This window comes from Gossypium hirsutum, chromosome D10, assembly GCF_007990345.1.
Source record: "Gossypium hirsutum isolate 1008001.06 chromosome D10, Gossypium_hirsutum_v2.1, whole genome shotgun sequence".
In the NCBI taxonomy this organism is placed as follows: domain Eukaryota; kingdom Viridiplantae; phylum Streptophyta; class Magnoliopsida; order Malvales; family Malvaceae; genus Gossypium; species Gossypium hirsutum.
This window is the reverse complement of record NC_053446.1, coordinates 2439962-2452402: the sequence shown is the minus strand read 5'-3', so window position 1 is coordinate 2452402 and position 12441 is coordinate 2439962. Positions and strand designations below refer to the sequence as shown.

General features: G+C 33.4%; 2 protein-coding genes across 5 annotated transcripts; both read right to left on the bottom strand.

Annotated features, from left to right (window-relative positions):
• Window positions 1-1229: 1229 nt before the first annotated feature.
• LOC107941065 (ethylene-responsive transcription factor 12) lies at window positions 1230-2316 on the bottom strand. The gene has a single exon (XM_016874581.2). It carries the CDS (start codon window positions 1943-1945, stop codon window positions 1436-1438), a length of 510 nt encoding a protein of 169 aa, XP_016730070.1. The 5' UTR covers window positions 1946-2316; the 3' UTR covers window positions 1230-1435.
• A 215-nt stretch (window positions 2317-2531) lies between these two features.
• LOC107941064 (receptor-like protein 4) lies at window positions 2532-10771 on the bottom strand. 4 transcript variants are annotated; one of them, XR_005919539.1, is made up of 12 exons: window positions 10514-10770; window positions 8426-9516; window positions 8132-8279; window positions 7478-7549; window positions 7230-7301; window positions 6808-6879; window positions 6657-6734; window positions 6328-6509; window positions 6097-6229; window positions 5817-5985; window positions 4238-4301; window positions 2532-2803 (listed from the first exon to the last, which is right to left on the bottom strand). XR_005919539.1 is itself a non-coding variant. In XM_041102746.1 (10 exons), exons 1-9 carry the CDS (start codon window positions 10581-10583, stop codon window positions 6108-6110), a joined length of 1872 nt encoding a protein of 623 aa, XP_040958680.1. In that variant the 5' UTR covers window positions 10584-10771; the 3' UTR covers window positions 5638-5985; window positions 6097-6107. The 4 variants fall into 4 exon arrangements, 3 of the variants coding, with proteins under 3 accessions (XP_040958680.1, XP_016730068.1, XP_016730067.1); XM_041102746.1 differs by lacking the exons at window positions 2532-2803; window positions 4238-4301 and having other exon boundaries at window positions 5638-5985; window positions 8426-9481; window positions 10514-10771; XM_016874579.2 differs by lacking the exons at window positions 2532-2803; window positions 4238-4301 and having other exon boundaries at window positions 5638-5985.
• Between the last annotated feature and the right edge of the window lie 1670 nt (window positions 10772-12441).

Genomic DNA, 12441 nt, shown 5'->3' with positions numbered 1-12441 from the left:
GATATGATTTTGAGGTTCTTTACGAGCACAAACAATAATTTTTTGTCACCGACATAGTGGGTGTACTGTAAGGTAATCATTTTGTACTCGTACTTTTATGAAATGCCCAATATGATACATGTACTTTGAAAATATCTAATGCGATCAATTTGTGCATTATTTGAAATCTATATTTTCATAAAATATATAATGTAATACACGTATTTTGAAAATGTTCAATGTGATACCTAAACTATTAATTAGAATTAATACTTAAACCAGGAAACTTTAATATCATACACAACAGTGTTATTATATTTTCTTTTATTGATTCATATGAAAAGAAGCAAATATTATATTCGTAATGGATAACTTTCATAGGTTTTGAGGCATGCAAGAGGTAGGTAAGCAAGGACAAGATACAAAATGGACCACATTTTCCCATAAAATCGAGTGTAACTAAGAATCCTACCCCCACCATTTGCCTTTTCTACAAAATTTCCCTTCATTTTCTTAAATCCCATTTTTATTTGAAAAAGCAAATTAGGGTTTAAGTAAGAAGTACCTCACTCTAAAGTTAAAGCACGACCCAATATTCTAGGGGTAGAAAATGTTGTAAGATCCATGTATAAGATTCTAAATAGACGGTATATTTATTTGCAGTTAACGTAAAAATTAGTGTAAAAATAATAATAGCAGTAATATACGATAATGTAAGACAGAAAAAAGGAAAGTTAAAAGACATCATACTAAAAATAAATTAACCTTTGCTAGAACAATGATAAAATTGTATTTAAAGTTTTATAAAATAACTTGGCAAATGAATAATAAATCAACTAAACTAATATTTCGGGGGGCAATATAATAGGAACTGGAGAGTAGAAAGAACGCGCGACGAAGCGAGTTGGTCTAAACAATAAGCTGCTGCTTTAATGTAAACCAGATCTCTGAACACGCGAGCTATAATAGGAATGCAAAATCCACACGCTTTGGTTCGCATTTTGTACCACGTCTAAATACACCCCCCAACTTTACACAGTGTTAGCTGCCATCGCCAACTGTCCAAGCCCCACTCGCACCTAACCTGCGCGTGCATGTGCTTTTTCTTTTTTTCCTCAACAAAGATGCATCCTTTATGGCTTTAGAAACAGAGATTCTGTATCTGTATCTGTTTGGTTCCCGGGTAGCAGATTAAAATCGACGATTAAATCATATTCATGCAGTAAAATAAAAAAATGAAGATAAAAACATCTGATAAAGTGTTTTAAATCATACATAAGTTAAGGAAAAAACATATATTTACACAAAGGGTCCTCAGTTTTTAATATGTTTTTTTTTATGATTCTTAGTTCTCAAAATACAGAATAATTACTAAACAGAAGTAGCAAAGATGCCTAAGGAAGGGTTAAAGGTTAAAAAGGGAGCCTGCAAAATGCCTAGAGAAGAAAAACCACATTCACAGCCACAGTGGAGGTGGCTCATTCAAATCTATAGGCAAACCACGTCGAACAATCCCAAGAAACGACGCCGTGTTACCATTTGCGGTCACCGGAGGGGAAGTTGAAACGGAGAGGACATTGGGTCTCGTCGAAGACGATGGGTCGGGACCAAAGTTCATATCTTTAATACCACCAGCTTGAAGGAAATCACCGACGGCGGCAAAACGGTGATGGTGATGAGGTGAAGCTAAAGCCCAACGATGGGGATTATGAGAAGCGAGATTAAGATCAAGAGAAAGAGCCGGCGGCGGAGAAGAAGAGGAAGACGGTGTGGGGAAGTTGGTTTTAGCTTTGGCACCACGGAGGGACCTAGCTGCTCCGTCGTAAGCGAGTGCAGCTTCTTCGGGTGTGTCGAATGTACCTAACCAAACCCTTGTTTTCTTCCATGGATCACGTATTTCAGCTGCGTATCTTCCCCACGGTCTCTTCCTTACACCTCTGTAGTGACCTTCCCTTGAGGACGCCATGAAAGAGAAGCTCAAAGGTTTTAGCTTTGGGGGTTATTAGTATTAGTGGAAGAGAAAATATAAAGAAAAAAAAGAAAAAGTAAATATGATATGAAAAGGGAGACCGGAGGGGACTTTGTGTGCGTTTGTTTGTAGTTAAAAAGAAGTGACCCACTACGGTCTCTCCCGTACCCATTACTGCAAATTTAAATGTTAAATGCTAATTCCATAGTTAGCCCCTCAACTTTAATTTAATATCTAATCCAGTATTTGTATAACCAAAATATTCAATTTGGTATCTATACTATTCCGGAATGTTGTTTGAATTGGATTAAATTGGTTTTGAGCATCGGTGTGATTAAAAAATTAGATCGATTGACTTATGAATTAGTCGATAATCTGACTGATTCGATCATCAATCTGATTTTAGAAATCTTACTATTCTATTATGTACCAACCTACCCCAAAGCTTTAATATCATCTAATTTCATGATGACTTCACAAGGACGTATAAATGAATGTCATTATATGATTGATATAATATTTTGAATATAATTTTTAAAATTTTATTTATTGCTTAAAATAAGAAATAATAATTTAATCAAATCCCACCACCAATCATTAAATTAAAGTTTTGTATCAAATTAGACCTTTTCTTTATATAAATATCACATTGCCCATTAGATGAAAGCTCAAGGACTAACCAAGACATTAACCCATTATAAAATAAGAATATATTTAAATAAAGAAAAGAGAGAGCCGCCGCCTGATTAGACGTGTGGAGCAGAGGGGGGAGGTGTGTCTGTCAACTGAGTGAACTCAGCGCCGGTGCTTACGTATGCCCTATTCTTTTTCCTCTGTACGGGTATTCAGCGGCGCCTGCATTTAATATTCTTTCAGTATAAAAACTATAAATAAAAGAAAGGCATAATATCGTGTTTGACCCTCTAACTTTACGAAAAAAATCATTTTAGGGCTCTATTCATTTTTTAGTTTCTTTTTAGTCTTTAAACTTTTATTTTTTGTCAAATCACCTTAAAATGGATAAAAAAATCTACGTTTGTTAACTGTATTGACATGGCATATACGTGAATTGACATGTCAGTATTTAATTAATTTTTAAATTTTTATACTTTTTTAATAAATTTAATAAAAAATTAATTAAATATTGACGTGTTATCCATGTTGCAATTTACATGTATATTACCACAGAAAATTTTAAAAGAAATTTAATTTTTCTATAAATTTTGAAGTGATTTGATAAAAAACATATATTTAAAGGTGAAAAAAATAAATGGGACTGAAATGAGTTTTTCATAAAGTGGGACGGTGGGAAAAGGTATTATGCCTAAAAGAAATAGAAAAGATGATGATTAATATAAGAGTGGGGACTGGTGGAGATGGCAGAGAGAGGATCAGAGAGCAGGAGGAGAGGGTATGACGTGTGGGGTAGTTGAGTGGGAGGGTGAATAGCAGAGGAGAGAGATAGAGACCCCACGTGGAAGGTACATAAGGAGGTGTCTGAGTTGCAGGAGACAGGACCGAGTTTGAGTTGGGGAGGGAGTGAGTCTGGAGTGAAGTGGGGTGGCGTGTTGGACTCGGTTTTGAGAGTCAGGAAAAAAAGGGTAGCAGCAGCAGTCCAGTGTTGGGAAGAGAAACTGTGAAAGGAAGAAAGGGGTAGGGGGGGTGAAAATCACTGCAGGTTACTGACACCTTCTCACGTGATGTTATTATTATTATTATTTTATTTTATTTATTTATGTTGTATGTTTTTAGGGCTGTTGATTCTTGTCTTGCTATTACACTACATCAATATTAAATAAGAATGAAGTCACTGAGGGTTCTATCCTTATTTTAGATATGTAGTAGTTTTAAATTTTATGGTTAATGAATTTACCGAATATGTAAATATTTTAAAAAATTTAAAAAAATTAGTATTTTTGAAAAATATAATCACAAATTCATAATATGAATTTAATTTTAGAAATATATAAAATATAATATATATTTTAATATTTTATTCTCTTTTTAATAGTGAAATGAACTTATTGAATCGATCAAGTTGGGTCGAAAATGAAGTTGAGCATTATCTTTTTTTTAGAACCGAACCTCAACACCTCTCAAAAAGAGAGTATTTTTTTCAATTTACTAATGGCTTATCTAAAATTTAAAATAATTTATCAAGTAAATAAATTTTTTTTATTATTTTTCAGATTCATGTTCGGTTTTTAATTATAATTTATTATAAATCATATATTAATTAATTTTAATAAATATCGGTTTTTGTATTTATTAACAAAAACATTCATATACCTTATTTGTTTGGACTTAGGGAGATGGATTCGCTGCGTGGAAATCACAATGTCAGACCTCTAACCTACATAGACCGAAGCATGATGTCAATCAATGCAGAATTTGGCGTCATAATTAAAAACAAATTAGAATTTACTATTCATACGTAATTATTACTTGCCTCAAAATTAATATATACAAAACTACCTCAACTTTGTAAATTCTATTTATTTAGTACTTGAATTTATTTTGGATCTATCTTATATTTGAACTTGAAAACTTTAAGTCAACTTAATATTTTTTTAAACACTTAACTAACACCGTTCAAATACGCTAACGTATCATTGTAATACGTGGTAGCCTTACATTTTGACACGCTACATATGTCATCATGTTATTGATCGTAAATATCACATTAATTTTTTTATATTTTAAAATGTCACGACAATAATTTAACAAAAAAAAAGGTAAACCAAAATTTAAAAATTTAAAAAGCAAATGCACTAAATTCTTAGAAATACAAATATAATGACTATAGAAACAGATCAACCTTTATACTTTTAATTTTTTTATCAAAATATAATAATAATACTTCTTAATTAGACAATTAGTTATTTTTAGCTATATTTATGGTAACATCACTTTTTTATATCCATTATTTTAAACTAATATTAGAGTAGGGTAGATTTTTTCTATACCTGATCCCAATTCAACTAATTGAAAAATTGATTAAAAAAAAAAAACCTTGACTCTATCAATTGGGCTGGGTTAAAACTAGAAATTTCCATGGATTAGACATTATGCTTGCCATTAACTTTACTTCAAATATGAAACTAAAATTTTACTTAAACTCATCCATATTTGTAATTAACAAACTTAATCTTATTTTAAGTTAACTCATTTTAAAAAAATTAAAAACTATATATTTATATTATTATTAATTTAAAATTTAATAAATTTATATATTTTTCATTTATTAAAATTTTAGTCATATTAACATTTTTTAGTCATAATACAACTATAGATTTAATTTTCATAGGTTACAAATTATATAATATATAAATATAATATAATATAAAAACATTACAAACAATAAAAATAAGCCAAGGTGAGACTGAGCTTTAAATGTTCAAGCTCAAACTCGAACCATATTTTAAACGAGACAATCGAACAGGCTTTCAAACTTGAGCGAATGGTTCAATCCATGAACAAATTTAATTAGGAATCATTAAATCAAATTTTCTTTACCCTAATAATAGACAACTATAAAGATAAACCCTTTACTATCAAGACGAATGATAAAAATTTTGAATTCGAATCATATGAACGAAAAAACAGCACTAGAAAACTTGTCTCGCGTTTAAGAATTCAATATTACTTGAATTCAAATTTAATGAAAACTTTTATCGGATGCAGAAAAATTTCATAAAAAATATAGGATAAATAAGACCTTAAATTATAATTGTATATTATTATTTGTATATTGATCTATAAACAAGACTATTTGACATAAACATATGCTATTTTGCTAAAGTGAAAATCTAAACAAATATCTAAGAAACAATTAGAATGAATTTAAACTGACTAAAACAAAGCTTACATGAGAATTAGGTGTTCGCCGTTTTCCCACTTTGCCACAACCCGAGCGAGTAGACAATGATTTTCCTTCCAAAATTCACACATCACAGAAGATAATGTACTTCAGTTTTGCTGCATTTTTTTTGTGACTGTTGGGGTATCTGACCTTTTCGAAGTGATTCTATAGGGGCCTTTTAAGGAGAGAGTTTTACAAAATAAAGAAGATTTAGGCAGAAGCATCATGAGCTAAAGAAATGATTGTGGTGCTAGCAGAACCAAACAAGAAGAGTTGGGATTATTACTATGATTTTAATCACGATAGCAAGCTTGGTCCATTCTCAGCAGCTGTCCGAGTATGGCCATGATTATGGTGCCTTGACATTTGGATATCGTGCGAGAATTGGGTTCTTGCTTTTGCATATGGAGCACCTCTTGCTGCACAAGCCAATGAAATATGAATATGCAATGCAGAGAAAAGAGAGAAAAAAGCACCAAATAAATTTTTTAAGTTGTTAAATCATGAAGGTACTAACCTGCTATCTGCTGTGCTCGAAGAATGTTCTGCCGTCTTTTCCAATAACAAACTGAACAGATAACAAGAAGTAAAAATGATAGGGATACACCGAAGGCAATGCCAACCTTTGCACCGGCAGAGAGGTGGGGTCCACATGTAGGTAATCCGGGTATGCCGCAGAGACCAGCATTGTCAGTAAAACTGCAAGCAACTAGAGTAAGCATGTGCAAGTGCATGTGCTTGTTTGTCTTGTATAAGAATTTGTTTACTTATGATCATTATGTGGCAGTTTTGATACTCATAAAAAACATTTCAGGCAAATACTAACGAAATTCTGGGAGAACATACTTGAAGCTAGCTCCATTCAAAAGCCTTCCTCCAAGTGCACCTGGGACTCTTCCAGACAAAGAGTTGCCATTAAGATTCCTGCACAATCACAATTTCAATCAGGTTCTTCAGTCGTATGTTCAGATTCCGGGTCAAGCAAATGAATTCTTACAATCTGCGCAATGCGGTCAAGTTCCCTAGGCTTTCAGGAATTGATCCATTGAGGAAATTGTAGGAGAGGTCCCTGCAATTTGTATCCAGACATCATATGAATAACATTGATAGAGCCTAGCGAAATGTGTTCTAAAGTGAAATAGTCATGTGCTTCTCTTAGCCAGACATCAGACTCTAAACTCAAAGTTTCCTTCAAGAAAAGAATGCCAATATCTAGCATCAAGAGTTTAGTGTCCTTTCAAGTGTGATTGCTATTGAAAGAAGAATGCAACAAACAACTCCAAGGATGTGCTACTGATCAAGAAAACATTAGTTATGATGGTTATATCAAACCCAACATCGCATGTTCATGCAGAAAATACACAAATCATTACAATCAAAGGAATATTCAATAAGGAAAAGAAATCATGATACACTTACAGCAATTCTAAGCTGGTTATGGTTCGAAGTGATGGTGGAATGACCCCGTGAATTGTGTTTCCACTCAAGTTTCTATCAAGGCCAAGCTCAACATAAACAAGAGAAATGGATATTAGGCATATTTGAAGAGGAGGTTCATTTATTGTAAAATTAAGAATATGCGAAAACATTTAGATAGTTCGAGAAAGCAAGCAAGGGAAAATAATTTTTCTGTCAGTGAAACTTAGAAAAGAACTATCTGTACTTACAAGCTCTGTAGATGAATTAGTTTGGATATGTCATCAGGCAAGAACCCCTTAAGACCTTGGTTGGCAAGATCACTGTCATGCATAAATTAAAAGACGATTACTTATGGTAAACCCATATAACTGGTGAAGGCAACGTATATTAAGCTTTAAATGATAAAGTTGCAAATATAAGTTTAAAACAGTTATATTTTAGGCTCATAAAATGGATACATATATATTCTAGGAAACACTTGCTATATGTAATTGATGCTTCCCCTCCAAAAACTAATTTGCGTATATGATCATTGATGCTTCCTTTGCATTCAGAAAATCAGAGAGCAGAGATGATGTAGGAACGAATGAAGTGCAGATATTAGGGCCGAATGGGTTAGGTAAAACCAAATAGAAGAGAAGAGATCAATGGAAGCAGCTTTGACTTATAATTTCTTCTCACATGATAATATAATTTCCTCGCATATGCACATGTTCTCATATTTTTTTAACACGACACAAACAAACTCAAATGCTGAAAACAGTTCAAGAATAGCTTTAGCTATCAAGAACAATGGATAGGCCATAGCATAGACATCAACAGAAGCATACTGAAAAGAAGAGATATTCTCAGAAGAAATAAATAATAAAGCTCAATGATTAGGAAAATGCTCAAGAGCGTACAGGCCATCAATGAACCACTTGCTGCCAGATTTATCAAATTGACAATCAGCTCCACTCCATGGATGCTCCTTGGGAACACATGGGTCTCCATTCCACGCAAAACGATTTGGAAGCCCCAGTGATCTCTTCAATGCCTGTAAGGCCCTAACTAGAATCAGGAATTATCAACAAGTTAGTAAATATCTACCACCTTTCATGAAGAACCTTGGTCATTTGCAGTAAAAAACAATTTCCAATGACCAATCACACACATCAGCATAAACAGTCTGCAGAAATAATAGAAGAAAGCATTACCTTCTGCTGATGAAGTTTTGGACTCAGCAGCTATTACTTGAAAGATTTCAATGGCATTAATGATAGCACGGTGGCCTTCTTTAGGGTGAAGGGTTATTGTCAGTGTCCTACCACTAACAGCAACAGTTGTATTAAGCACTAGTGCAGTATACCGGTCACCACTCATCTTCAAAATATCTATCTCTTTAAATATAGTGTCACCATTAAGCAGAACATCAAACACCCTTTGCCCAGCATCTGTGACTAAAGCATCAATCTCTGCAAAGTGTAACCATATGGAGTAGTTCTTATTGGGATCCACATCTATTGTATAAGCTAGATCTGGCTGGCTATCAGTACTAACAACTGCACTTTGATAAAGGGCTTCTGGATAGAAGTTTGGTGCATCTGAAGCTTGTTTAATGCTATTTTCAGTAGATCTCGGCTCGTCAGCATTTTGGCCAAAAGTTCTGATGGGTTCCCAATATCTATCTCCACCCCAATGATCCCCACTATAATCCTCATCAAATCTTGGTTTTGATGTGCCACAAGTCAGTCTTGAAGTTGTTTTCAGGATAACACCTTTCCCCCACTCTGGACCAGAATAGTATGCTTTATCATCAACTTGAAGAATTTCAATAGAAATAATTGCTGGATCTCCATGACCAGTGCTATGGAAACAAATAGATACTGTGCCATCTAAAAGAAACACAAGGGCTTCAGCAAACACCTGGTCATCATGGCTAGTCCAGCCTGACTTCAGTGAATGAATCAAGGTGCCTTCAACAGATATCTCAAATAGAGGTTCATTGTCAAAATCAGGCTGTTTAATTAATCCAAAGAAGATCCTCAGAGTATAGTGTCCCTTCGGTACTCTATTAATCCCGTAGCAATTTTCCGGACCTTCAGATAGAGGGAAATATCGGAGTGTTTTTAGCGGCGGAGTAATGAAACTTGGAGTTGTTGCATTAGCTGGAATTCCACCTGTATACCCAAAATCTTTATACCAAAGTGCATATGTTGGTGCTGTTCGGACATTTTGACGAGCCCCACAGCTTATGCGCATAGCAAAAGGTGCTGCAGCAAGAAAACATGGCCATTTATGCCAAGAACTAACCATATAAGAAGAATGTATTAGATAAAATATGAAAAGTGAATACACTTTTATCCACAAACTCTAAGCTACAACTCACTGTTGCAAGAAATGGTAATGCTTATAATTTTCTTTTGATTTCTTATTTCACAAGTCCATAGAAAGATTTGACATAGAATTCTATTTCACCAACATAGTAATATGTAATCGGTGAAGAAATTCCTGTGGCATGGACAACTGTATCCACAAGAAAACCATAAAATATTCATGTTGTTCCTCTGTCTGGCCATGGCAGAATTGTTTTCTTTTCACAGCAATTTTTTCTTCTTTTTTTTTAATGTACATTAATGATTTTGCTTTCGATTATTTTTCCTACATTTTCGATCCAGACACTGTTAATTCCACAAAAAACACATTCATATCCCCCGATACCGTTCCTTTTGACTCAATCTCACAACTCACTGAACAACAACACGAAACACTCAATTCACGTTTAAAAAAACAGCCAATCGACCAAACAAACCAAAGCAAAAAATTGAATCCTAAACTGAATTATAAAAAAACAAGACTCGTTTATAAGAAGCTTAAAAAAAATAAATTTAATTCTCACAACTCACTGAAAATCAACACAAAACACTAAATTCACATTCCAAAAACCAGCCAATCTACCAAATCACCAAAGCGAAAAAACGAATCGTAAACTGAATTATAAAAAAACAAGCCTCGTTTATAAGAAGCTTAATCAAAATAAATGTAATTCTCACAACTCACTGAAAATCAACACAAAACTCTAAATTCACATTCCAAAAACCAGCCAATCTACCAAATCACCGAAGAGAAAAAACGAATCGTAAACTGAATTATAAAAAATCAAGACTCGTTTACAAGAAGCTTAATAAAAACAAATGTAATTCACACATCAAACATATCCAACCGAACCTCTAATGAACTAAAAATAACACAGATAACAAAATTAAACATGTTATTTTAAAAAAAATGCAGTAACAGAAGCTAACCGGGCCGAGCTGAAGATGAAACGAGAGATAAAAAGAAAAAGAGAAGCCATAATAGAGTAAATCTCAGCATCTTTTAAGCTTAAGTTTAAGCCTTCGATTCACTTCCTCTGTGGTTTCTTTTGCTCTCTCTCTCTCTTTTTTGGCAATGGTCTCATCATTTTCTCACATTCTCTTTTTTATCTTTTATTATTATTATTTATTGCTTTTTTAGAGAGAAAGAGCGTATGTGTGTGTTTATGCTGGGGACGTGATTGCAGCAAAACCTGTTGAGAATTTAAAAATTTTCTTCATTAAGTTGACCAAATAGAGTTGGAGATAATCAGCGACAGGTGAGTTTCATCAATGTTAATGGACCCGTCTAATCAGACGGTGATGGAAGTGGGTTACGAAATGGTGGGGCGGTGGAGATTTAGTGGCGGGGCCTGGTGGTGGACTGGTGATGTGAAAAAGAAAAAGAAAGGGGAAGTTTTTAGTTGATTTACTATAATGCCACGTGATATATGTATTTGTGAAACAAACTCGTCGATGAAAGGCACGTGACTACTGACGAGTAGAACTGAAAAAGGAGGGAGGAAACGAAATTTTTGTTGAATTTACTTAAATGACCTTATGATGTTTGTTTGACTTTTTGATCGGACGGTTGAGGGTAATGGTATGATGGTCAGAGAGAGGAGTTGCTTTGTTGACTTTTGACTTTCACTTGGGCACGATTTGGTGCGCAATCCGCGGAGTGTTATGTGCCACAGTAATGCCTTTATCGACAAAGCAACTTAGAAATGGGGTCAAGTTATGATTTCTTTTTTCCTTTTGGTTAATTTACTATTTTGTATCTGGTTTAATTTCAATGTTTAATTTTGTATTTTAAGTTTTTTTCAATTTAGTATCTAATCTCCTTTTTCAATGTTTAATTTGATTCCCATGCCAAACGCTATCTTCTAGACCAACGTCTTGGCCCCTTAATTGATTAGTATAATTGTTTGGGAAATTTATATTTTTCGACCCCTTGAAGAAATTAATCTATCAATTTAAGTCATTTTAACACAAAATGTTTAGCTTTGGCCCTCCTATTTTTTTTCAATTTTAAAAATGAAATTAAAATAATTGCATGATGTTACTTATTAACAATGTATGAAAAGTTTATAATAGCAAAATTAAATTCTTAAAAATTATGTAGCCGTTGACTACTAACTCTACCTAATATTTTGACTAGCCTTATATATTATTTTGATTAATTATATATATAGAGCAATTATTATCGATATTTCGTTGGCTGGGAAAATGGACAAGCTTTTAAATTTCTCACCCAAAGGACCCTTCTTCAACGAAATTAGTTAATGTTGAAATAATGCAATTCAATGTGTGTTAAAGTTAACCTACCATAGCATTTATGATGTTTAATTGTTAAAGTTAATTATAATAATTATTGGATTGAAATATGTTGGGATCTACTCGTATAAGTAAAAAAACGAGTAAAATAAAAAAAATCAAACACATAGATATTTACGTGAAAGACTCCTCTGAAGAGGATAAAAACTGCAGGTAAAAGAGGTTTCAACTTTTATTAAATGAGTAAACAAACGATAGTAAAATATGGAAAAAATAAACCTAAATGTGCTAAACGTAGATTACCCAACCCCGAAAATAAAACCCTAACTCGGGAACAAAATTCTCTCCATAGTTACCACGAATCTCTCACCAAAAACTTATTTGCGACTACATCTTGTTGCTCTCAAAAGAAAAACTTTTGCTAATTGGCATGTGAAAACAATAATACAATGGCCATTAGAGTTCTAATTATACTAAAATATCTCTAGAATAATCAGAATAAAACTGGGAGAAGCAGTCCTGCTTGAAGCCTAAAACGCGATTGTCAAATAGGAGAATACGTTGTGACGTCGTGACATACCAGCTCTCCTCATCACAACATC